This window comes from Mustela lutreola, chromosome 6 (genome assembly GCF_030435805.1).
Source record: "Mustela lutreola isolate mMusLut2 chromosome 6, mMusLut2.pri, whole genome shotgun sequence".
Lineage (NCBI taxonomy): Eukaryota > Metazoa > Chordata > Mammalia > Carnivora > Mustelidae > Mustela > Mustela lutreola.
In genome coordinates this window covers 155,623,883-155,650,263 of record NC_081295.1, presented here as the reverse complement: position 1 = coordinate 155,650,263, position 26,381 = coordinate 155,623,883, and the positions used below count along the sequence as shown (strand labels likewise).

General features: G+C 40.4%; 5 protein-coding genes and 1 pseudogene across 5 annotated transcripts in view; 3 read left to right on the top strand and 3 right to left on the bottom strand.

Annotated features, from left to right (window-relative positions):
• The window catches only part of SLC17A1 (solute carrier family 17 member 1), a 77,264-nt gene extending 73,035 nt beyond the window's left edge, over positions 1-4,229 (top strand). The window contains exon 13 of the mRNA XM_059179514.1: positions 4,181-4,229. The gene's annotated coding sequence lies outside the window, so the exon portion shown is untranslated. The remainder of the gene's footprint in view (positions 1-4,180) is intronic.
• Positions 4,230-13,092: 8,863 nt separating this feature from the next.
• LOC131834832 (histone H2A type 1-H-like) lies at positions 13,093-13,503 on the bottom strand. The gene has a single exon (XM_059179505.1). It carries the CDS (start codon positions 13,501-13,503, stop codon positions 13,108-13,110), a length of 396 nt encoding a protein of 131 aa, XP_059035488.1. The 3' UTR covers positions 13,093-13,107.
• A 231-nt stretch (positions 13,504-13,734) lies between these two features.
• Positions 13,735-14,175, top strand: LOC131833295 (histone H2B type 1-A-like). The gene has a single exon (XM_059176414.1). It carries the CDS (start codon positions 13,754-13,756, stop codon positions 14,135-14,137), a length of 384 nt encoding a protein of 127 aa, XP_059032397.1. The 5' UTR covers positions 13,735-13,753; the 3' UTR covers positions 14,138-14,175.
• A 3,827-nt stretch (positions 14,176-18,002) lies between these two features.
• LOC131834738 (small ribosomal subunit protein uS17-like) lies at positions 18,003-19,026 on the bottom strand (annotated as a pseudogene).
• A 5,801-nt stretch (positions 19,027-24,827) lies between these two features.
• On the bottom strand, positions 24,828-25,279 carry LOC131833294 (histone H2B type 1-A). The gene has a single exon (XM_059176413.1). It carries the CDS (start codon positions 25,255-25,257, stop codon positions 24,874-24,876), a length of 384 nt encoding a protein of 127 aa, XP_059032396.1. The 5' UTR covers positions 25,258-25,279; the 3' UTR covers positions 24,828-24,873.
• A 295-nt stretch (positions 25,280-25,574) lies between these two features.
• Positions 25,575-25,970, top strand: LOC131833293 (histone H2A type 1-A). The gene has a single exon (XM_059176411.1). It carries the CDS (start codon positions 25,575-25,577, stop codon positions 25,968-25,970), a length of 396 nt encoding a protein of 131 aa, XP_059032394.1.
• The last annotated feature ends 411 nt before the right edge of the window (positions 25,971-26,381 follow it).

Here is a 26,381-nt window from a genome sequence, read left to right as displayed (position 1 = left end):
TATTCAAAAATACAGCCCCTCTTCATTGAACAGTGGGCTTCAGGACATTGTATTGGAAGGCAATGAAATAAATGATTTATTTGTGTGCAACTTAAGATATAAAATGACTTCTGAAAATGAGAAGGGTGTTCTAAGTAACTATAACATTCACTTGAAAAAAAATGAGAAAATACTTTTAGAAACAATTTGTTAAAGTAAAGCAACCCCAAAATTTATGAAAATCTTTCTACCAAATATTAGTAGTTAGCCTACATGTAATATTAGTTTCAGGTGGGTTGCCCGGGTGGCTCAGTCAGTTAAGCATCTGCCTTCTGCTCAGGTCATGATCCTGGGATCCTGGGATCGAGTCCCACATCAGGCTCCCTGCTCACCAGGGAGTCTCCTTCTCTGCCCCTCCCCTAGCTCATGTGCATTCTCTCCCTTTCTCTCTCAAATAAATCTTTTAAAAAAAAAAATGAGTTTCAGATGTGCAATATAGTGACTTGCCACTTGCATACAACACCCAGTGCTCATCACAACAAGTGCCCCCTCCTCCATCCCTATTATCTACTTAACCCATCCCTCCACCTCCCCTCTGGTAACCATCAGTTGTTCTCTAGAGTTAAACGTCTATTTCTTGGTTTGCCCCTCTTTTTTTTTTTCCCTATGCTCATTATGTTTTGTTTCTAAAATTCCACGTGTGAGTGAAATCATATGGTGTTTGCCTTTGTCTGACTGACTTATTTCACTTAGCTTTATACACTCTAGCTTCATCCACGTCATTGTAAATGACAAGATTTTATTCTTTTTATGGCTGAGGAATATTCCATTGTACATCCATACCACATCTTCTTTATTCATTCGTCAGTCCGTTGACACTTGGGCTGTTTCCATAATTTGGCTGTTGTAGATAATGCTGCTGTAAGCATTGACGTGAATGTATTCCCTTCAAATTAGTATTTTTTTTTTTTTTTTATCCTTTGGGTAAATACCTCCTAGTGCAATTACAAGGTGGTAGGGTAGTTCTATTTTTGGCTCTTGAACTGTTGGTGGGAATGCAGACTGATGAAGCCACTCTGGAAAACAGTATGGAGATTTCCCAAATGTTAGTTCTAAAAGAAGAATTGAGAAGTCTTTGTAGCTGCTAGTCTTACATATCAGTCCTACCCCTGCTCTGCTCCCTAATCACTTCCCTCTCAAACGAGATTATGTCAGAGAAACTACATATACCTTTAAGAAAAAACAATTTTGGATTTTTAATAAAATGGATTCTTTTTGACAGAGCAAAAATTGAAACCTCATTAAGGAAAAATATCAGTAATGTGGCATATATTAGGTGATCCTATATTCACTGTAGTCTTAGGGCCAAGTGTGATTAACTATAATCACAGTACTGTCTCCTGTGGTTTCATGATTCTTCTTAACCACTTGTAAGGTTTTGCTTTTTCTGTGCTTTGCCTTCTCTTCAAATCACTAATCTTTTACTTTTTTTTTAATAGGAAGTACATTTTATGTACATAAATCTAAGACCATTTAAATATAGGTTCTTTCTCAAACTTGCAAGTTGATGACCAGTATATCAAAATTACAAGACAGAGTTGTTACATTCTAGAGCAAAACAGTCATATAATTCATTTGACCATTGTCTCAAAAGCCACATGCCAGAGCAAAATTAATTTTTATGGAGAAGAATAATGAATAAAACAAGAATAAGGACAACCTCTAGGTTCTCAATACTGTTGGTGATAAATCAAAAGGAAATATTTTGGTTAGGTATTATAAGTCCCCTGTTATACATTTCCCCATGTTAGTATATACTAAGTTTCTTGGAAGGTTACTCCTGACCAGGAGATACTTGGAGAAATTATATAGCCTTGGAGGTAAGGTGGTACTTGTCATGTAGCCAACTTCTAGTGTGGTAGTGTGGTAGCCAGCTTCTGAGATGGTGGCCCGCCTTTGACGACCAGGTTGTAATAGTAAGTCTTTTAGTCAGAGAGTGTCAGAATATAGCAACTGACTGATTCCCAGCAACAGCCTGCTATGTACCACCTTGTGGGGTACTCTGCCATGAGCCAGTTGAGCTGAAGGCTGAAAGTTGATGCACCTCCTTCTATTGCTGCTAATCCCATCACCCTATAAGCCCAGCTTCTTACATCACTGAAAGAAAAGCCCTAAAATAAGGTTCCCCATACAGCCACTATTACCTACATACTTATTTTTCCTTCTCGACCATTGTTTTGTTGTTATGATTCCAAAAGTACTTTGGTACAGTACTTTGCTCTGTTACTGTAGGGTAGCTCCACAAATGCCCTAACCAAAAAGGATGCTGCTCAAGACCCTGTGGGGTGGGCTCACTTCCTACCTGCATCCTCTGTGCCATGGGCATCAGGAGTTCCTCTCTTGATGATAGTCTCAGTGAACAGCTTTGGGACGCCCTTGTCCTTCCAAATCAAAGATTGTTTTTATAGAGTACTCTGAATTTATAAAAGTTGGGATAAATGGAAGTGTCTCTTCATATTGTCAGTATTTTGCTGGGAATCAGGCAGTTGCTATGTTCTGACGCTTTCTGTCTAGAAGAAGCTGCTGTATCTATTGTGACCTGATTGCCAAAGGAGCGCCACCATCTTGGAAGCTGGCTACCACACTAGGTATACAGGTAAGTCATGGGAAAGTGTGATATTGTCTTAGAGTTGACCAGGTTACATGCTTTACTTAATAATTGTGTCTAATGAATGGATAAGGAAGATGTGGCCCATATACACTATGGAGTATAATGCCTCCATCAGAAAGGATGAATACCCAACTTTTGTAGCAACATGGACGGGACTGAAAGAGATTACGCTGAGTGAAATCAGTCAAGCAGAGAGAGTCAATTATCATATGGTTTCACTTATTTGTGGAGCATAACGAATAGCATGGAGGACATGGGGAGTTAGAGAGGAGAAGGGAGTTGCAGGAAATTAGAAGGGGAGGTGAACCATGAGAGACTATGGACTCTAAAAAACATTTAATCTAAGGGGTTTGAATTGGCGGGTGGGTGGGAGGTTGGGGTACCAACCTGGGGTACCAGGTGGTGGGTATTAGAGAGGGCACGGATTGCATGGAGCACTGGGTGTGGTGAAAAAATAATGAATACAGTTATGCCAAAAATAAAAATAAATTTAAAAAAATAATTGTGTCTAATATTCTGCAACGGGACATATGGTGGTGACAAGGACTGTTTTTTGCAGGTTCATTGACGACAATAAAAATGTTATTTCACTATTAAATATATGACACTTGGGTTTTTTTAGTCCATTCAATAATTTTTAGAATTTATCCCATTATCCCCAGTTTATTAAGGGTTTTTAACTTTAAAGTAGTTAGAGCAAGCACTGCCAAATGTATTTTTAGTAACCATTGTTAGGAATTTAGTGCTGTAGCAGTATTGATTCACTAAAGTCAGTGAATCATCTTTATGGATATACTAGTATTGAATCATCCTTGTGTTCTGGGAGGAACCCCAGGAGGCAGTTCTCAAGACCTCCAGCTGCCGATAAGCTACTTAAAGATCATCAGAAACCAAAGTGTTCTCGAAACAGCTAAGTTTCCAGAATACATGCTGTGATTAACTGTCTTCCTTGTTTATAATGGCTGTGATTCACACAGTTCCTTTGATAAGACCTGATGCATCTTTTTGTTGAATTTATTATTTGCAGATGTGATAAACACTTGAGTTTACCAGGTTGATTACATTAATTGTACTTATTTTTAGGGCTGCAAAATGTGCTCATGAGTGATTCCCTCTGTCTTTAAGTCAAACATGTGAATTTATTTCCAGGCATGTTTTTTAGCTCTGCCAAAGCAGTCTTGTGCAAAGGCACTGTTTCTGGAAAGCCTCTGAGGATTTGTTAGCTGGAATAGGTATGGGAGAGATAGTTTCTCTAATAAAAGGAGCTCTAAGGAGAAAAACCAGTTAAATGCCTCCATGACGCCCATGCATTTTGGTTTTAAAGATTTTTCAGCCACAGGAGCAGAGTATTGTGAACCCTGAGTCAGTCCCTTCTGGAAAGAGGCCATATTATCTCTTTTTGCTACTTAAATGATTGTTATTCCATAGGTCTGAGATACAAGGATTTGGAGCCTGGAGAAAATCCTTCAACTTAGGAAAGTCTGTAACAGGAATAATAAGCAGATTTTATTTCCTCTCTGTTTTCTCTAGTGCAGGGAAAAGAAGTTCTTCCCATGATCTGGCCTCTTTCAGGAATCGTATTGGGATTTGAAGCCAAAGAAAAAGTGAGTGTTAAAAGTATTCTTTTGCCTCTCCTTGTTCTTTCTTGTGTGTTTCACTTAGGGGCCACTCTCAATATATGGTTTTGTCAACTTTAAAAGTAAAATAGCCAGTTATTTTACTGGAGAAATGGATTTATTTGGGAATAGCAGAGGAATTACAATTTGGGACACACAAGCTCTGGCAAACCATAGGCAAGTCCGGAGATCAAAGGAAAGGAACATTACTGGGTAGAGAAAAGGAAGAGGTTGGAAGGGGTTACTTTAAAGGAAAGAAAGCCCACTGGAGGAAAGTTAGAGTTCAGGGTGATGACAGCATCTCACTGGCTGAGTTGTGGTATTTTCTTATTGGCTGAACTTGTTGCTGGGCAAGGAGAAGGTCTTCCTTCCCCCTATCCCAGTAGTAAAGTATGCTTCTTCCTGTTGGGAATGCAGTGGAGCAGAAGAAATAAAACATCAGAGTTCCCACTTGTGGCCTCCTGACTCCATTTTTAAATGAGGTTTCCTTTACTCAGTTTCATCGTTTAGACATACATCATTTTATCCTGCTTCACTTTATTCTACTTCACAGATACTGTGGTTCGTTTTGTTTTGTTTTGTTTTTTACAAATTTAAGGTTTGTGGCAACCCTGTGTGGAGCATGTCTATTGGTGCCATTTTTCTATTAGCATTTACTCACTTTGTATCTCCATTTTGGTAATTTTTGCAATATTTCAGACATTTTCTTTATCATATATTCATTATGGTGATCTGTGATTAGTGATTGCAACTTGCTGGAGGCTTAGATAATGGCTAGAATTTTTTAGAAATAGTTTTGAATTAAGGTACATTCATGGTGGGGGTTAGCCATAATACCACCTATTAGAAAAGAAAAGTTTCCCTTAAAATTTCCATATTTTCCTTCCTCTTCATCCAACTACCTCAGCATTCTTCTAATGTTAGCTTGGAGATCAAAGCAAGAGTCATTTCTTTTTTCTTAACACCCAGTGTAGGAAAATCAGTCATAGCCTGAGACTCTGTGTGAGTACTTTCTGCTTCAGCCATTTACTTTAAAGTTTTGATTGGGTTCAATGTACCAGATTCCTCTCTCTCCCACTCTGATTTTCACCTCTCTTTGAATGAAATGTAAGGGTGAAGAGCAAAGACTCAGCATTATTGCTACAAAAGAGGAGGGACAGAATTAAGGGCAGATGCACAATTTTCTGTTATGGTAGCACATGGTGGGTAGAACTTCTCATGGGCAGAGTTAGTTTTGGCTTTGATTTGTCAGATACAGTCTCTTGCAAGTGACAGAAGTCAAACTGAATAGTATTTTTTAAAAGAAGGGCCAAAAGCAAAGGGGAGATTTAGTGCTAAGTAGTGTGTGGCAGCTCAAAATTTAAGGGCCTTTGGAACACAGCGGCTGAGATTGGGTGTCAAGGCTGCTCTCTCTCTCCTTCACCCCAGACGTCCCAAACCCATTTTTCTTGTTCCCTTTCATTTCAGTTTTCAATCTTTTCTGAGAGCCAGGAGACCTTCCTCAGCAGCTCCAGAGCCTTATTCACAACTTCTTAAAAGAAAGAAAAAGTGTGTTCAAGGGGCAGAGCTGAAAATCTCAGGAAGTTCTCTCATTAGATCAGCTCAGGCTGTGTTTCCACCTTTGGGGTAACTGTGACCCAGGACCCCAGACAGTAGTTCCACTGGCTGTAAGGTTGGGGGATGGGCACTTCTCTTTTGGCACTGACTGTCCCAGAGTTTTTCAACTCAGTGCCCTACCCTGCCTTGAAATCAACTTAGTGGGCACCTAGAGTTGTTTTTTGTTTTTGTTTTTTGTTTTAAATGGGAAAGGTTAGAATAGGATTTAAAAATCTAATGACAATCGAAGTTTTAAGTAAAACCCTTTCTCGCAGAGTAACTTACAGGAAACTTATCAAGAAAACATAATTAAATGGGTTGATTTATGGAAATATATATGGTTCTTGGGAAATCTGGCCACAGCTCACTCTCTGAAATTGGGTAGACACCTTTGAAAAAGAGACTTTGACGTTTGCTTTGCTATTGTGTCCTTTCCCAGGAGTGCATATTAGTCCTTGGGCTTTTACTAAATGAAGACTTGGGTCGCACTTGCCTCTGTGGTGGTGGCCCTTGGTGTTCCTGAATGATGGACTGACTGCCCGCCCTGCCCAGCGCTGGGCTCGCAGCTCCCAGGTCGGCCAGCTCATGAGTCCACCTTCCCCCCCACGGGCTCGCCGCTTGCCAGCCCCGGAGGAAACACGGTGCATCTGCTCTCAGCCTGGCCTACTTGCTTCTGCCCACCTTCAAAAACAGGGAACAGAAATAAGAGCACTTCAGGCACAACTAAAGGGAAGGATCCTCCTCCGGCCACTGCACTGGGGCATGTTCTGATTGGCTGAGGTCGTCTAGGCAACTGTCCAACCAGAGAGTGGAACGGGGCTGTTTGGCTTTGACCTACTGTCTGTTATTACCGTTCATCCAATCAGACATGACTATGTCAAACTCATTTGAATACACGGACTGTAAAGGAGCCCCTTACTCCAAGTCCCGGAAAGCCATCAGTCTTTGTTAGAGACCGAGTCATGTTCCTGTGGTTGATGGTCTAAGGGGTTTTCCTGAGTCTCTACGGAAGGCGGTGAGAATGTGAGGACCGTAAACAGGAGTTTTGTTGTTGGGCGAGATGGTAAAGCAGCGTGGTCCTGAAGTTCAGCAATGGTCCTGGGCGTTGTTTCTCCTGGGGAACCTGGGCGATTGGTGGAGACGCGCTTCTTCTGCGGTCCTGCGGACCTGTTGGGCAGTCTCACTGGAAGCAGAGGCTTTCTTCAGACCTTGAAGTTTTCATCAGATGGCTATTTCCTGTATAATGTCCACCAAGGACACCAGCTGGAAGTGAGAATTGATATACACTCAATAATTCGGTTTTGAAATGTCCTGTAAATGAAATCCTACCGTATTTTTACTCTGCAGAATTCCGCAGAGGTACATTCAGGTCGTTGCATGTGTCAGTAGCTCTTCCTTTTTGTTGCTCCATAGTATTCCGTGGTAGGGATAAATAACAGCTGTTTAACATTCACCTTTTAAAGGACATCCTAGCTTTTCCAACTATTACGGATTAAACAAAAATAAACCACCAAAACCCTGCTGTGAACACAGAGGTCTTTGTGTAAACGTCAGTTTTCATTTCACTGGGATGAGTGCTCTGTACCGGGAGTATGGGATCATATGGTAATACCTTTCGCATTTTAAGAAATTCCTTTCGTAATTTAAGACACTGCCAAGAAATTTGCCAAAGTGACGATAACATATTTTCTCACTAGCAATGTATGAGACATGGAATTTCTCTACATTTATGCCAGCAATCAATGTCACTATTCTTTATTTTAGTTGCCTCATAGGTATATATTGATATCTCATCAGAGTCTTAATTTGCATATCCCTAGTGGTTATTAATGTTTATTAATTTCTGTGAAATGTCCCTTAGTGATTTTGCCCATTTTTTAAATGGGATAGTTTTTGTTTTTGTTTGTTTGTTTGTTTTTTACTATTGAGCTTGGAAAAGTTTTTATATATTCTAAATGTAGATTTGTCATATTTATAGTTTGCAGATATATTCTGTATGTCTATAGCTTGTCGTTTTAATTTTTACAGGACTCTCAAAAAACAAACATTTTTGCTTTTGATGACATTTACCAATTTTTTTTCTCTCCTGGATGGTTTTGGTTTCATGTTTAAGAACTTTTTGTGTAGCTCTAGATCCCAAAGATTTGTCTTCCTTTCTAAAAGGTTCATGGTTTTACATTTTATAGTTGAATCTACCATCAGGTTTAAGCGAATTTTTGTGAAAAGTGTGAGGCTTAGGTTGAGTTTCCTACTTGTGCCTATTGGTCTGGCATCGTTTGTTTAAAACGTTATTCTTCCTCCCTTAAATTTCTTTATCATCAGTGTCAAAAGCTAGGTAGCCCTACTTGTGTGGGACTATTTGTGGGTTCTCTGTTTTGGTCCATTAATCTATTTATCTATCCTTTTCCTATTACCACACAGTCTTGATCACCACAATATATAATAACCTTTGAACCTGGGAAGAGGGATTCCTCCCACTTTATTCTTTCTTTTCAAAACTCTTTGATATTATAGTTCTTTTATATTTCAGTTATTAAGTTTTAGGAGTTTTGGTTTTGGTTTTTTGTTTTGTTTTGTTTTGTAGGGTCTTTGTGATTTTCCACATGGACAATCCCATCATCTTCAAATAAGAGCTTTATTTATTCTTTTCAAATCCATGTGCCTTTAATTTCTTTTGTGCTCTATGAAAGACTTCAGAAGTTGAATGTAATGGTGATAATGAATATCTTTGCCTTGTTCCTGATCTTATGGGGAAGCACTGACTCTCTTTTCATTAATATGATGTTATCTGTTGGATACTTGTAGAGGTCCTTTATCACACTCAGAAAATTCTATTACTACTCTGTTGAGAGTTTTTAGTCAGGAAAGGATAGTGAATTTTGTCAAACATTTTCTCTGCATTCATTACTATGGTTATAGTGTTCTTCTTTATACCGTCAATATGGTAGATTACATTAATTTTGAATATTGAGCCTGTCTTGCATTCCTTGATCTTTATACACTGTTGGACTTGTTTGCTATTATTGTTTCTTTCCTATGTTCATAGGGATATTGATTTGTAGTTTTATTTTATACTGTTTTTATATGATTTTAGTATTGAGCTAATTTTAGAATCATAAATTAAGTTGGGAATTATTTTTTCTTTAATTTTTCTGGAAGAGATTGTATAAAAATCAGTGCTTTTCTTCTTTAAACATTTGGTAGAATTCTTTATTAAAACCATCTAGGTCTATAGATCTTATCTGAGAGAAGGTTTTTGTTATTATTTCCATTTCTTTAAATTTATAAGAATATTCCATTTTTCTAATTTGTCTTGGATGAATTCTTCTAGTTTGTGGTTGCCTGCAGTATTCCCTTATTATCATTTTAATGATCTGTTATATACCCGTTTTATTTCTGAGATTTGTAATTTCTCTCTTTTATTGTCAGTCTTGATAGAGTTTCTCAATTGTATTGATTTTTTTAAAAAACATTGTTGCCATGGTTTTTCTATTTTTTTTGTTTGTTTTTAATCTCATTGAGTTCTCTCTCTCTCTTTTTTTTTCTTTTTTGATTGATTGATTTTAAAGAGAGAGCAAGAGCAGGAGGGACAGAGGGAGAGGGAGAGAAAAACTCAAGCAGACTCTGTGTTGAGCATGGAGCCCAGCTCGGGACTGGATCTCTTTGACTCTTGAGATTACGACCTGAGCTAAAACCAAGAGTCAGATGCTTAACTGACTGTGCCACTCAGGTGCCCTCCCTGAGTTCTTTTCTTGTCTTTCTTTCTTCTTGCACTGAACTTATTTTGCTCTTCTTTTTCTATACCTTTATGTGGAAGTTTGTAGTAATGATTTGAGAACTTTCTCCTCTTCCAATATGACCATTTAGTGCTAGGTTTCCCTCTCAGTATGACTTCAACTGCATCTTATAAAAATTTTTTTAATTAATTAATTTATTTATTTATTTGACAGGATGAGGGACACAAGCAAGGGGAGTAGGAGAGGGAGAAGCAGGCTTTCCGCTTAGCAGAATATGGGGCTCGATCCCAGGACCCTGGAATCATGACCTGAGCCAAAGGCAGATGCTTAACAACTGAGCCACCCAGGTGCCCCCCAAAATTTTTTAAGTAAACTTTATTTTGAGATATTGTAGATTCACATGCAATTGTAAAAAATATTACAGAAACCATGTAGCATTTACTCAGTTTCCCCAAAATGTACATCTTGCAAAACTTGGTACAGTATCACCACCAGGATGTTGACATTGAGATAATCAACATGGCAATCTGTAATGGCAAGGATCCCTCATATTTTCCTTTTTATAGCACAGACACTTCTCTGTCATCCACACTCCTCTTGGGCCACTAATACAGTTTCTGTTTCTTTATGTCATTTCAAGAATGTTATGTAAAATGAATTATATAGTAGGTAATCTTTTGGAGTTTTGTTTTTTAAAGAATAGACTTTGTGGGCATCTGGGTGGCTCAGTTGTTAAGCATCTGCCTTCCACTCAGGTCATGATCTCAGGGTCCTGGGATGGAGTCCTGCATTCACCTCCAGCACTGTAATGCTGTGGGGAGTCTGCTTCTCCCACTATCCCTCCCCTCTCATGATCTCTCTCTCACACACTCTCTCAAATAAATAAATCTTTTAAAAAAATTAAAAATGGACTTTATTTTTAAAGGCAGTTTCAAGTTGACAGAAAAATTGAGTAGAAAGTGCATATACCGGGGCACCTGGGTGGCTCAGTGGGTTAAAGCCTCTGCCTTCTGCTCAGGTCATGATCTCCGGGTCCTGGGATCAAGCCCCGCTTTGGGCTCTCTGCTCAGTGGGGAGCCTGCTTCCTCCTCTCTCTCTGCCTTCCTCTCTGCCTACTTGTGATCTGTCAAATAAATGAATAAAATCTTTAAAAAAAGAAAAAGTGCATATACTTAATATACTTCCTCTGCCACTGTGTTAGTGTGGCACATTTTTACAATTAATGATTCTCTATTGGTATATTATTATTCGTGAAAATCCATAATTTACATTAGCATTCACTCTGTGTTGTGCTGTTAGTTCTGTGGGTTTTGACTACTGCATAATGTCATGTACCCACCATATAGTATTACAGAGAATGGTTTCCTTGTCCTAAAGGTCCTCCATGCTTCATCTCTTCCACCAAATCCTGACAACCACTAGTCTTTCTTACTGTTCTTATAGTTTTGCCTTTCCCAGGATGTTATTAGACTAATGTAGTACATCGTCTTTTCAGACCGGCTCCTTCACTTAGCAGTATGCTTTGAAGATTCCTGCTACCTTTTCATGGCTTGATAGCTCATTTCTTTTTATCACTGAATAAAACTTCCTTGTATGGATGTACCATAGTTTATTTATCCAGTCATCTATTGAACTGAATTGTGAATAAAACTGCTATAAATATTTGGGAGGTATACATACACATACACACACACACACATAATCTTAGATAGATATATCACAATTGCTGGATCAAATATTAAGCTAATGTTTACTTTTATAACCAACTGTGTTTTTCAAAGTGGCTGTCCCATTTTTCACTACAACCAGCACTGTAATGTTGTACCGTTACTTCAGCTCCTAGCCAGCATTTGGTGGTGTCAGTGTTTTGGATTTTGGTCATTGGGGTCAGTGTATAATGGCATCTCATTGTGGTTTTAATTTTAAATGACCTAATGACATATGATATTGAACACCTTTTTATGTGCTTATTTGCCATCTGTATATCTTTTTTGGTGAAATCCATTTATGTTTTCATCCATTTTCTAAATGGATTGTTGACTAGTTTCTTACTGTTAAGTTTTGGGAGTTCTTTATATATCCTAAGTACTAGTTCTTTGTAAAATATGTGCTTTGCAGCTATTTTCTTTGAGTCTATAGCTTGTCTTTGCATTCTCTTAAAAGAGAATATTAGTTTCTTATGGCTGCTATAACAAATCACAAACTGGGGGATTAAAACAGAAGTTTATTCTTGTATATTTCTGGCAGGAAGAAGTCAAATTCAAGTGTAACAGAACTGGTTCCTTCTGGGTGCTTAGGGAGAGAATTTGTCCCATGCTTCCCTCCTCTTTTCTGGTGGCTTCCAGGAATCTTTAGTGTCCCTTGGTTTGTAACCATATCACTTCTAACAACTGCCTTCGACTTTCACATGATCTTCCCTTCTCTGTGTCTTCTCTTTGGTTTCTTATAACCAGTTATTACTGGATTTAGGCCCCACCTTGGCCCTTAAGATAATACAAGATCCTAAATTGCCCAGAAAGAACACAGACAGCAGCCTAGAATCTAAGCAGAACCTGAATGGCTGCGATTAAGGAAAATCAAAAGAAAGGTGTTAGGAATAAAATTACTTATATCATGTAGGATTTAATTTGTCTCTGATAACAAAGGGAGAGGAGATTCATCGGGGAATCCCAAATTTTCCTGCTAGATTTTAAAGAGAAAATGGTCAGAGATCTAATAATATTGTTATATTCCAGTGAAGGCAACAAATTTGGTTCTTATTTCCAGCATTGTGTTATTTGGGTGCCATTCTTATATGATGGTCATATATTATTGGTTGATTAACATACTGGTGAGTTTAGTTGGACTGTGTAAGAATGTATATTTAAGATGGGAAGGTAGTCACATGTCAGTTTTATTTCTACTAGGTAGAATGTTCAATGTGGTCCAGTTCTGATAAATTTCAGGATTTTAAAAGACTCATGGGGCAAGAGATGAAACCGTAAGTGACAGACCAGCCTATCTCACTGCCCTCTTATGGATTCTTGGAGCAGAGGGTGGAATTGGGTTAATGACCTCAAGTTGCTGAGTCACAATGTTCTGATAATCCACAAAGGCTCAAAAGACCAATCATACCCCTTGTTTGGTGCTAAGTTTGTTGCTATCACAACAGCCCTAATCTAAGTTTGCTCCTTTGCCAAGGAGAGGCACTTCTGCCCCCAAGAGCCTGCCAGATGGCTACTCTGTGTCCTCTGGAGGGCTAAAACAGTTCCGTTGGAAAAGTCACTGCACGTTAGGGAAAACTGCTTCAGAGGTCTCGGTCACCATTAACTAGATAGTTTTCCACGTCCTGTTAAAAAGAGTTGTGGTCAACTAAATCCTTATTTATTGCAGGTGAATCCATTACTGTTCTTCGTTAACTTTTTTGTAAATCTAAGCTCTTTCTCAGAAAATGTGAGTGGCTCTGGAAAGAGCTTTTGGTTCAGTTTGGATTTGTTTTCACTCACAAAGCTTTACTGCTTCTGAGGTATTACTTGGACTGGACTTTATGAGGGTGGCTCTCGGTCTTCTTGGGCAGCAGCACGGCCTGGATGTTGGGCAGCACGCCGCCCTGCGCGATGGTGACGCGGCCCAGCAGCTTGTTGAGCTCCTCGTCGTTGCGGATGGCCAGCTGCAGGTGGCGCGGGATGATGTGCGTCTTCTTGTTGTCGCGCGCCGCGTTGCCCGCCAGCTCCAGGATCTCGGCCGTCAGGTACTCGAGCACGGCCGCCAGGTACACGGGCGCGCCGGCCCCGACCCGCTCCGAGTAGTTGCCCTTGCGGAGCAGGCGGTGCACGCGGCCCACCGGGAACTGCAGACCTGCCCGCGACGAGCGCGTCTTGGCCTTGGCGCGCGCCTTGCCGCCCTGCTTGCCTCCACCTGTCATTGCTTAGGAACACCTGTGTGATAACGGAGGGAATTTCCGTTAGGCCAGGCACCAGGCCTATTTATCTGATTGGCTATTAGTCTACCAATGAGAGGATGTTCCTGGAATCACCAAATTTAAAAACACGCCACTACCCATTGACCAATCGGATGCTGGCCGCCCAACGCGTCATTGGGCGCTGCGCCTATAAATACCACACTTGGCTTCTCCAAGTGCCAGTTGTTGGCCACATTGGAGCTATTTACCAGCCATGCCAGAGCTGACTTCGAAGGGCACTACCATTTCCAAGAAAGGTTTCAAGAAAGCAGTAACAAAAACTCAGAGAAAAGAAGGGAAAAAGCGTAAGAGATGTCGCAAAGAGAGCTATTCCATTTACATCTATAAGGTGCTGAAGCAGGTGCACCCCGACACCGGCATCTCGTCCAAGGCCATGGGCATCATGAACTCGTTCGTCAACGACATCTTCGAGCGCATCGCGGGCGAGGCGTCCCGCCTGGCGCACTACAACAAGCGCTCGACCATCACGTCCAGGGAGATCCAGACGGCCGTGCGCCTGCTGCTGCCCGGGGAGCTGGCCAAGCACGCCGTGTCCGAGGGCACCAAGGCCGTCACCAAGTACACCAGCTCCAAGTAAAATGACTCCAGTCACTAGACAAACTTTAGAACCCAAAGGCTCTTTTAAGAGCCACCCACACTTTCCAAAAGACTGTAGGCTCGTCTTAGTTGTAATGTATGTGGGTAGGTGTTCTGACTTGGAAACTGCTGGTGTAACAAGCAAATAGATTTCTTGGTCCATTTTTCCAAGTTCACTTTGCTCACACAATATCTTTTGAGAAATAATGAGGTCTCACTGGAGTGGTTGCATGACTATCTTAGTACTAAACACCTAACTGGATTCTTTATGCATTTACAGCATTTTCAGTGAGACTTTATATCTAGGTGAAGAAATTCAGAGAAGGGAATCCTTTGAACAGAAAAAAATTCCAGTAATCCCGTGTCCTCAGGGAGATCCTTCCATGGGCCATGAGAGCCATGAGGAATATGGCTTCCCTTTATTTAAAAAATATTAGTTTTAAGTACTTTGTATCAGATAACAGTGAAAGCCTGGAGCTGTAACAAACTTTACAGACCTTAAGACTGTCTAGTATGGGAGCATTAGTTACAGCTGTTTTGCTTCCTCTTTACATTGGCTATGATGTGTGAAAAAATTCTTTGTGTCAGGCTAGCTGCCCATAAGCTGCTGATATTTGAGGCCCAAAGCCCAGAATTTCTTGGTCTGATTTTATCCGAACATTTATTGTGGTTTCTAAACTGGGCTATATATCAAGAGCAGGTTGACAGGAATGTGGACACTTTGCCCTGCCAACTAATTCACACTGGAGCCCGATAATTGGCTAACCCCAATCAACTGGCAAACGAGGAACATTAATGAATTCACTCTTTTTTTGCATCATTTATTACAAGTTATAATAGGGCCACTTGTTTTTTATATTGTGATTGGATCATTAAATTGTGTTTGTACCATGTACTTCTGGGCTCAATACCATGATGTTCCAAATCAGGTCATACAGAATTTATCAAAATAGGATGCCCGGTAATCACAGCAGAGGACTTTAGGTACAAGATCTAATCTGCCATAATTATCTGGACTCTTCTGAGAGAGCCCACAAGCATTTTAAAAAATCAGTGAAAAAGGCCATGGAAATTGACAAAAAAAAAAAATGACTCAAATTATTATGACTACTTCCCAGAAACCTGTGGTTCAGCTAGAATCCTCAGTTTGACTCTTAATTTCTAGTTTCTTCCTTTTCTAGAAAGATGTAATATATATACATATAATGTATATATATATATATATATAAATATATAAAATAAAAAACAAACTGAAATGCCATTTAGTTGAATATGTATAGTAAAAATTCATAGGAAAAAAGTGTCACATGCCCTTGCAGAACCTCTGAATGCCTTAGCCAGGAGTCCTTGAAGGAGGTAATAGATGGAACCTCTATGCCACATTGTATGGGAAGGAGGCATCATCTCCACTCAGGGGTCCCAGCTGCCCTAATAAGACCTTATAAAACAGCAGATATCTGCACAGCTCCCAAATCCTGATCAACTCGAGTTGAGGAGTTTTGATTTTCAGGCTGGTTCTTTCCCTTAGCAGCATGTATTTAAGATTTACCCATTTTTGTTATGTGGATTACTATCTTGGTTCTTTTTACCACTGAATAACTCTATTGTATGGATAGACCAACTGTGCTTGGTCTAAAAATCTATGGTAGACTCACAGATCTCTATCTGCAGTCTAGGGCTCTCCTTGAATTCCATTTACATATTTCAAGGGATCTTCGTTGCTTCCACTTTTTAGCCATTGTAAGTAAAGTTGTAAGTATTTGTGTGCAGGTTTTATGTTGACATAACTTTTGAAACAGTTGAGTAAAAATTACCAGGAGCACAATTGCTGGGCTGTATGTTTTGCTTTATAAGGAACTGTTAAACTGTCTTCCAAAGCAGCTGTGCCGCTCAGCATTCTCACAAGCAGGGACTGAATGAGAATTCTTGTTGTTCCAAACCCTCATCAGTATTTGGCAATGTCATGTTTTGGATTTAGCCATTCTAATAATAGGTGTGTGTAATAGCTCATTGTTTTTAATTTGCATTTCCCTAATAACCGTTATGTTGAGGATCTTTTGAAATGCTTATTTACCATCTGTAGATCTTTTTGGTGAGATGTCTGTCCAGATCTTTTGCCTATTTTTTAATTGGGTTGATTTTCTTGCTGTTGAGTTTCAGGCATTTCTTAAAATATAGTCTAGGTACAAGTCCTTTATCATATAGATGATTTGCAAATATTTTCTCCATCTGCGGTCTGTCTTTTCATTCTCTTACGCAGGGTCTTTAGCAGAGCATACATTTTTAATTTCAAAAAGCCCAACAGAAATATAATGCAAGACACAAACATTGGCCATATATGTCACTTTAAACTTTCCAGCAGCCACATTTAAAATAGAAAAAGGAAATTAGTTAAATTATGTTTAATCAAATATTTTAGTTAATCCAATATACCAAAAATGTATAATTTCAGCATGTAATAAAGATAAAATTATGATAATTTTCATTTTAAGGAATTAGATCTATGAAACCCAATGTGTATTTTATACTTATAGCATGTCTTAGTTCAGACTTGCAACATTTCAAGTGCTCAGTAACTACGTATGGCTAGTGACTAGCATATTGGACACTAAACTCACTCTACGTAGCCTAGACCACACCCCTTGCTCTAAACACCTATGGCAGACTCACAGATTTATATCTGCAGTCTAGGGCTCCCCTTGAATTCCAAACCAGTAAATTCAACTGCTTTCTCAACGTCGCCATTCTGACATTAACAGCCACCTCAAAATTCTCTCCACAAGGGTTTGCAGTCTCTCTTGACAAGTGTTTTCAATTTTACGGTTCATGGTAGCCATGGTGCCATCCCATTCACGTGGTTGTCCAAGCCAGAGATGTGATATTTTTTCCTTGTTAGTTCTTTTGTTCAGTCTCCACTTCAATCTATCTACAAGATGTATCGATTTTATTTCCTGTATATTTTTGTTATCTGGCTACTTTTCCCCATCTCCACTGCTGCCATTTTTGTCCAGTCCCTGTCATCTATCTCACACCTAAATTACTGTCTCTAGCTAGCCTCACTGTTCTTAATCTTGTTTCCATAAAATCCATTCTCCATTCAGTTGGCAGAGTAATCTTAAATGAGAAAAATTTTTGTTTTCACTAACCATTAACTGAAATTTAGCATTCTTTTCAGTTATGAATACTACGTAGCAAACAGACCAGTCACATTAGCCATACCTGTGGCTTTGTTGCCAATGGAAATCACAGCCATATTCCTAGCTCTTAACCATGATTACCGATCGCTCAAAATATTAATACCCATGAGAACCTCAAAATATTATCATTGTTATTTGCTATTTCAAGTGCAAATTTAAAAGCACTATTAAATATAATTATTAAATATTAAATATAAATATTAAAATATTACTCTATCAAACATTTTTAAAATATTTTGAAAACTGTTTCAATCTGGCATTATTTTATTATTAAAGCTCATATTTGGGGGCACCTGGGTGGTGGAGTTGGTTAAGCATCCAACTGTTGGTATTGGCTCAGGTCATAATCTGGGGTCCTGAGATCAAGCCCCATGTCAGTCTCCACATTCAGCGTGGAGTCTGCTTAAGACACTCCTATTCCTTCTGCCCACCTCAGGCTTCACATGGCCCTCCATTCTGCATCTCTATGTCTGCGATGACCTCCTCCTTTCCCTTATAAGGGTACCTTAAATCCAGATTTATCTCATCTCAAGATTCTTAATTAACTCTTAATGATACCCTATTTCCAAACACATTCATAGGTATGAGGGGTTAAGACTTGTATATATGCTTTAACAGAACAAAACTGAACCCATTACACATCACAAACTAACAAATTGCTCCTAAGGTTTAGCTTAACATTGATGCACACAAAATTTCCATCATTCTATCTGGGCTGAAGTGATTGATTGATTGATTGATTGATTGACTAATGAATGGGGAAAATAACTCTGTTTTGTCTGGCATTGGCAAGCATCCAGTCTCAGAACCTCTAGATTGTTTCTTGGTGCCAGTGGGCTTGGTGACCTTGAGAATGGTGAAGTATGTGGTCTGACTCAGGGACTGGCACTTGTCCACTGTGATGATGTTCCTGATCTGAGCATCTGTAAAGCAGGAGGGCAGGTATAGGACATCTTATGGTGTTTCTCTGAGTAGCTATGCTTTCAGACGTGGTGGCAGCAGTCTTGCTGGATAACTAATGGTCCTCTCCATCTTCATCTTGGTCACCATGCCAAACACAATCCACCCTCAGATGGCGACATTGCTGGTAAAGGGGCATTTCTTGTCAATGTAGGCAGCCTCAGTGGCCTCCTTAGGCACCTTGAAACCCAGACCAATGTTCTTATGGTATCATGGGAGCTTCTCCTTGCCAGTTTCTCCAAGAAGGACCTTCTTAGTTTGAAAGATTTTTGGCTGTTGTGAGTAGGCATGCTCACTCTGAATATCTACTGTCTTCCTGGTCACCGGAGGAAAAGCTGGACTGAAGTAATTTAGACTAAATTATAGACCACAGAAAGCCTTTTTGGGGCACCTAATTATCTCCCTCATTCATAACTAATTGAAACCTTGTGTTTATGTCTACCTCACTCTAGGAGAAAGGAAACACAAGAAGAGTAAGCACCTCCTCGGTCTTGTCCTTTTACACACACACGTTCATTCATTGAGCAAATATTTGAAGACCAGAGGAAAAAGAAACATAATTTTAAAATCTTTTTTGGAACACAAAGAGTAACAACAAAATGCAGCCACTTTCTCTGACTGGCCTCCACTCAAGGAAGAGCAATGCGGGCCTGCCAGGGCAGTAGAGTGAGGACTTACGTTGGTCTGGCTCGTTGTGGCCCCGCTCCCCAGGAGGGTTTCCCTTGCCCCACATACCTCACGGTCCGATCCGAGATGGGACTGGGAAGTTTCTCTTTTGACTTGCACCAGCAGAGGTCTTTCTACTGTTCTGGGTCAGAGAAATTATGATAGCTTGAGGGCAATGGCAGCATCCAGGTCTCTCAACGGGCTTGGGTGCTCTGTCCGTTTTCCAGCCCTCACCTTCCTGGCACTCCTTATGTTTTCTGCTCTGTGGCATAACAACACCACAGCCCTAGAATTAGGGAGAGAGAGGGAAGACCTTCCCTACTTCCAGGGCAAATCCCAACAGGTAGTTATTGCTGGTAATGTCGGGGTGGAGTAAACAGCTAGAGGGGCTTAGGGAGGGGTGCACCTTCAGGATCTGCTCTCCCCAGTTCCCAACCCCAACCTCACTGTATTTAAAGCCAAGTGGTAGCTCTGCTGTGACCCTTTCCTCAGAAAATTCCATCATGCCTGTCCTATGTTACTCAGGGACTGAGGTGCCAGCAACAGGCAGACAGTACCCTTCTTAAAGCACATTTTAAAAACCTGAAACAATAACAGGAACCCCTGTGTTTTCACTGCTTTCCTGTGGATGGTTTTGGACTAAAGCTTTGCTCTTAACTTGTCTGACATTAAAAGTCTTCGGAGATCGCGAACCCTTTCCACCGTCCTTTGTGCCACCAAGGTCCCTGAAGCTGGGTTCTTGGCCTGCAAGTTCGATCTAAGGAAAGACAGTTTCACCAATGGCTTTGCTTTTCTAATAATAAACATTTCCAGTTTCCTATTGGAGAATGAAGAAATTCATATCTTTCAGCAACTCTTACATATCAGTGAGAATTCAGAATATTTGTGAATATGTGGGAATGGAGGGGAGCATGACTTAGAGGAAAAAAAGGTAGTGTAACTGCTTACATTAATCAGAACGCATAAATACAGGCAGTTCTTCAGGTAGTATAAAATCTTAAAATGATGATGCAAAGCAATCTCAATAATCAGTGGGAAAAATCATGATTACTAAATAATTTCTACATTTTTATCCAGATATTTAAAAATTCCCTTAACTGACTGCTATGATTATAGAGGGAAATGAAAAAAAAATATTTAGGACATTGTGCTTTAAAATATTAAAACCATTAAAGAATTAAAGTGTCATTCCTTTTTTTTTTTTTTTTAAGATTTTATTTATTTATTTGACAGAGAGAAATCACAAGTAGGCAGAGAGGCAGGCAGAGAGAGAGAGAGAGGAGGAAGCAGGCTCCCTGCTGAGCAGAGAGCCCAATGCGGGACTCGATCCCAGGACCCTGAGATCATGACCTGAGCCGAAGGCAGTGGCTTAACCACTGAGCCACCCAGGCGCCCAAGTGTCATTCCTTTTTTAAAAGCTTCGCGAAAATAGTTGGACATGCTTGCCTTCTCGTCATCATATAACTTAGGGTACACCGAGCTTCTTTTCTACACCTTGGTGAAGGGTCATGCTCTTTCTAAATTCGTGTCAGCTTCCACCATTTTATTCTTTGTATTTTCAGTGTTGTGAAATATCTTTGAGAATTCCTGTACTATGAAGTGTTTTGCCGGAGCTACTTTCTCTGGAACATCTTCATCCTTTTCGACACAAACATATTCCCACTTATGTCCATGAGTTCACCTTCCCCGAGTTCCTCTGGTCATGTAGCTAGTCTCTGGATAGCGCCAGCAGTCTCACTGCCAGCTGTTTCTTCTAGAACTCCTTTTATATTCAGTTTGAATTCCACTTCCAGGATAATTATTTTTCTTTTTTTTCTTATACTTTCATCTTGATGGCCAAATCCCTCTTTTGATGAGCAGTTCTTGTCATGTACATTTATCACTGGGAGACAAAGTGGCAACTAAAAGTACACATTTCCTATTTGTACATAAACTGAGTAATGTATGCAGTGTCCAGAAACCAACACATTTTAAAAGAAGTGATATGGGACATGTGGGTGACTCAGTTGGTTAAGCGTCTGCCTTTGGCTCGGTCATGGTCCCGGGGTCCTGGGACAGAGTCCTGCAGCGGGCTCCTTGCTCGGGGGGAGCCTGCTTCTTCCTCTGCCTGCCACTCCCTCTGCTTGTGCTCTCTCTCTCTCTGACAAATAAATAAAATCTTTAAAAATATATATAAATAAAATAAGTGACATGATAGGTCACATGATAGAAAACAACGTACATTTGTTTTCTGTGCAGTGACTTATATGAACTAAAGATCCAATGCTGAAGTTTGTAATTTATGCATCTACTCACTACTGAAATTCATACTGTGTTGTTGGACAACTGGTGTTATTTAACTGAACTGTCATAACTGAAATTCATTTATATCAAAACTGTGCAGTGTGAAAATTTTCTCTGTGAAGTAAGCACCCCGCTAAAGAAGCTAGGAAAAATAAAAATAAAGTGAGTCGGTGGAAGGCAAAAGGTTAAATAATGAAAAACCTGGGAAAAGTACTTAGGAGAAAGAGAAATGGCCAAACTGTTTTTAAATTTTTCATTACAGTAAAATAATAAATATAAAGGTAAAGAAATAATAAATGAATACATTTTAAAAATGAAAGACTAGCCACTAACTGATGGGGTTTGTAAAAAAATGAGAAAACACAAACAGAAAATTAGGGATAATAAAGGACTTGTAGTTACATGCACGGTGGAGAGAAAATCATTAGAGACCAATTTGCTTGTCCCTAAGAGGATATCTTTAAATGGTTTTCTTGTAAAATATATTTTACCAAAACTTATTACAAATTATTAGCAAATCTAAGCAGAATAGGTTCATAAAAGAATAGGGAAAATGGTCAAAGAACTGTCAACTGTAAAAGAGACACCAAGTACCCATTGTTTTGAAAAGGGAATTTTACCAGAATTTTCAAGAAAACAGAATTCCAGTGTATTCAGTTTCAGAGTATTAAAAAGACAGTTATTTTCTAGGGGTACCTGGGTGGCTCAGTCCATTGAGCATCGGACTCTTGGTTTTGGTTCAGGTCATGATCTCAGGGTTGTAGGATTGAGTGCCACATTCAGTGGGAGTTTGGGATTCTCTCTCTCCTTCTCCCCTTCCCCCTAACCCCCACTCGTATGTGTCCGTGCACATGTGCCCACATGTTCTCTCTCTCAAAAAAATCTTTAAAGAAAAAAAAAAGCATTATGTTCCATATTATTTTTATGAACTGAATAAAAATTTATACCAAAAGCTGAACACTATTACACACAAAAAAGGAAAATAGAGATTATCTAATTTATAATATTGAAGCATAAATTGTAGATGATATATTGGCAACTGGAATTAAGTGAACAACATGATGCCCAAGCGGGGTTTTATGCAGAAATGCAAGGATAACTCAGTATTAGGGAGTTTATTAAAATAACTCATCATAATATGTCTAAAGAAGCATCCCCAGTGATGCTGAAAAAGCATTTTCTAAAACTCAATATCCATTCTTAACTTAGAGTTCTCAGTAAAGTAGACAAAGAAGAATTATTTCTCATTATGATTAAATATATCTAATGAAGAATAGTGCAAAAGGTTCTCCGGCAAAGTGAAGAAAAAAAATGGAATGCCTACTCTCTTCATTTCTATTTAACATCTTTATGAAGTCTGTGAGCCATTGAAATAAGACAGAAGAAAGAAATTAGAAGCAAGCTAATTAAAAGGAGGCAGTAAAATGTTTATTTTCAGATATTATCACCAAAGTGTAAAACCCAACAGAATTTACCAGAAAGCCAACAAGAATTTAAGTCAATTAAGTAAAGTATAATAGGATATAAAAATGATGCACAAGTCAATACCTTCACATAGAACAATACCTTCACATAGAACAATTAAATGATAGAAGATTTGAATAGGGAAATACACCATTTATAATAAGAGAAGAATGAAAATATCTAGAATTATACTTAATAAAAAATATGACAAATTTATATGAAGGAAATTGATTTGTCCATACCAGACACATGGTCCCATTCCCTGTAGGTGAATGGCTCAAGCAGTATTTGGGACTAGAATCAGGTTTAGAAAAGAGAGAAGGTGGGGTGTCTGGGTGGCTCAGTGAGTTAAGCATCTGACTTTTGACTTCAGCTCAGGACATGATCCCAGGGTTGGGAGAACCATGTTGTTTCCCTGCTGAGCTGGGAGTCAGCTTGAGATTCTCTCTCCCTCCCCCTGTGTACTTCTCTCTCTCTCTCTCTCAGAAAAAAAAAAGGAAAAGTGACAAGGAAATGCTCAGGGAAGGCTTTTCTTGCTCTCAGTCAGAGACCCAGTGAAATAGACTATTTCTTCCTGCTTTTACTTCACCCTGTCTGCATGAACACTTGGGCCTGTAGCCAGCATGACGGTGAAGTCAAGGTGTGGAGAATTGCTGAGGCTATCATGGCGATGGAACCGGGACTTCGGTTATCCCACTCTTGCAATTTCTTTACCTTTGGACATCCTGATTAGTGACATTACTTATTCTATCAGCTCATTCATTTGGTACTTCCTGCTCTTTGCAACCAAAACATAATCTGAGGTAAAAGCTGTGTCAGACTTGGCACTGTTGGGTGGCACTAAAGTTTATTTAGTGAGAAGAAAACATGTATACACTTCTAAATCATTTTAAAAAGTGCTTTAAATTAAGTCAAGTTGAGGATTCCAGCTAAATCACAGGTCTGCTGGAAGTAATTCATCCCTTCCTTTTAAGATCATTGAATTCAATCATGTATGGATTTTAGTACTTGGTCTGCTTCTCTGAGAAGAGTCCAGATGATGCAGTGATGCAGGACCCAGACACCATTTTTTTTTTTAAGATTCTTTTTATTTATTTGACAGAGAGAGATCACAAGTAGGCAGAGAGAGGGAGAAGCAGGCCCCCCGCCGAGCAGAGAGCCTGATGCAGGGCTTGATCCCAGGACCCTGGGATCATGACCTGAGCCGAAGGCAGAGGCTCAACCCACTGAGCCACCCAGGTGCCCCAGGACACAGACACCATTTAATGATCAATCTTACAACAGAACAAGTGATCATAGGTGTAGAAAATCAATGTAAAAATGATTCAGTTAAAGTTACTGTTTACCAGCTGATTGTGACTAGCCAGGTTAGTGAGTTCCAATCTGAAAACCTCATACACTAACATTTACACATTCAGTGTCAACATGCCCTCTGTGGACGTCTAACATAGAACACCTTGAACTAATAGATAGCACCTCAAACTCTGCAACTTCAGGGCATCTAGAGTAGTCTATAGGACCAATTATTTCATGCACAGCAATAAACAGGAAGCAAAATATCATTAATATTCTCCAGAATACCCTAGGGTCTCAAGGGCTCTCCACAGCTTCAGGCCCTTGGCTTCTACTGGGGAAGATTTTTGGACAAAGGCCTGCTACAGGGCCACCTGAGTGGCTCAGTTAAAGCATCTGCCTTCAGCTCAGGTCATGATATCAGGGTCTTGGGAACCAGCCCCATTTCTGGCTGTCCTTGGCCTTCTCCTTCTGCCCTGCAGACTGAGCCAGTCTTCAACATCCCAGTCTGCTTCTCAGAACTTGCATTACAGAATTTCTTCCATTGAGATGCTCAGGGCTCCCATGGAAAATACCAGTAGCCCTAGCATGTAATGTGAATCTTGGCACCATTGGGGACAGTACTCGGGCAACTTCAGTTGCAAGTTTTTTTTTACAGCACTATTTGGTCCTCAATTGGCTGAACAAGTCACTGTTCCAAGTAGAACTAGCACTTACTTTCACCAGTTTCCTAAAATTTTTTTAATGCTCAGCTTGCCAGGATATAGGGACTGTGCCCAGTCAGCGGAGAGCCCACAGCCCTTCTCTAAGAAATTTAAGTGGCTCTGAAAAGAGCCTTTGGGTTATTTAGGTGAGGACGCTTACTTGGGCTAGTTCACTTGGAGCTGGTGTACTTGGTGACAGCCTTGGTGCCCTCGGACACGGCGTGCTTGGCCAGCTCCCCGGGCAGCAGCAGGCGCACGGCCGTCTGGATCTCCCTGGACGTGATGGTCGAGCGCTTGTTGTAGTGCGCCAGGCGGGACGCCTCGCCCGCGATGCGCTCGAAGATGTCCGTTACAAAGGAATTCATGATGCTCATGGCTTTCGAAGAGATGCCGGTGTCAGGGTGCACCTGCTTCAGCACCTTGTAGATGTAAATGGAATAGCTCTCTTTGCGGCATCTCTTGCGCTTCTTTCCTTCTTTCTTCTGAGTTTTAGTTACAGCTTTTTTGAAGCCCTTCTTAGAAATGGTCGTGCCCTTTGAAGTCAGCTCTGGCATGATGAGTGTACAGCTCTACAGCGTTACAGCTCTCCAGTTACAGCTCTAACGGCTCCAGTACACACCAAGTAAGCAAAGATCACTGGAGGCTGGCGAGAGCAGTATTTATAGGCACAGCTCTGAAGTGACGCGTTGAGCAGACACTGTCTGATTGGTTAGTAGGCAGTGGCGTGAATGTAAATGAGGTGATTCTGGCGAGGCTTTCTGATTGGCTAGATAGCCGTCAGCCAATCAGACAGCAAATCACAACCTACTGTCAGACTATAAATAGGCCCAGTAGGGTCTCTAGCGGTTGGTTTGCTGTGGTGCACTCAGTTATGTCTGGACGCGGGAAGCAGGGTGGCAAAGCTCGCGCTAAGGCCAAATCCAGGTCATCTAGAGCAGGCCTCCAGTTCCCAGTGGGCCGAATCCACCGTCTGCTCCGAAAGGGCAACTATGCAGAGCGCACTGGGGCTGGTGCACCCGTGTACCTGGCGGCCGTGCTGGAATACCTCACTGCAGAGATTCTAGAGTTGGCGGGCAATGCGTCTCGGGACAACAAGAAGACGCGCATCATCCCGCGCCATTTACAGTTGGCCATCCGCAATGACGAGGAGCTCAACAAGCTTCTGGGCGGTGTGACCATCGCGCAGGGCGGTGTCCTGCCCAACATCCAGGCCGTGCTGCTGCCCAAGAAGACCGAGAGCCACCACCACAAAGTCCAGAGCAAATAGTTAACAAGTCATGAATCCTAGTGAGTGACCTGAACATTTGGTGAAGAAAAAACAAAGGCTCTTTTCAGAGCCACTCAAATGATCAGTGAAGGCTGTGCATAAACTGCCATGTGTGTGAGTTGTCTATATACACGTATATACATGTGCCATAAATCCTGGTAAAAAATCCCCGCATACTAGACCTTTGGTTCTGCTAACAGGTTCTTCTGAGTTTTAAAGTTAAGGATCAACAAGCCTTCCTGTAAGTGGTTGGTTAGCAAGGAAGATTTTTTTGAGGAGACCGAATCTGAAGCAGTTTCCATGCTCCGTGTAGATCCCCCTGGAGACTTTAATCTCAGGACCCTAATCATGACCTGAGCAGAAATCAAGAGTCTACCTAACTGACTGAGCCACCACCCAGGCACCCCAGAC

Excerpts from the sequence above, each read along its gene's own strand:
- LOC131834832 (XM_059179505.1), bottom strand. The coding sequence starts at position 13,503 with ATGACAGGTGGAGGCAAGCAGGGCGGCAAGGCGCGCGCCAAGGCCAAG.
- LOC131833293 (XM_059176411.1), top strand. The coding sequence starts at position 25,575 with ATGTCTGGACGCGGGAAGCAGGGTGGCAAAGCTCGCGCTAAGGCCAAA.
- LOC131833294 (XM_059176413.1), bottom strand. The coding sequence starts at position 25,257 with ATGCCAGAGCTGACTTCAAAGGGCACGACCATTTCTAAGAAGGGCTTC.
- LOC131833295 (XM_059176414.1), top strand. The coding sequence starts at position 13,754 with ATGCCAGAGCTGACTTCGAAGGGCACTACCATTTCCAAGAAAGGTTTC.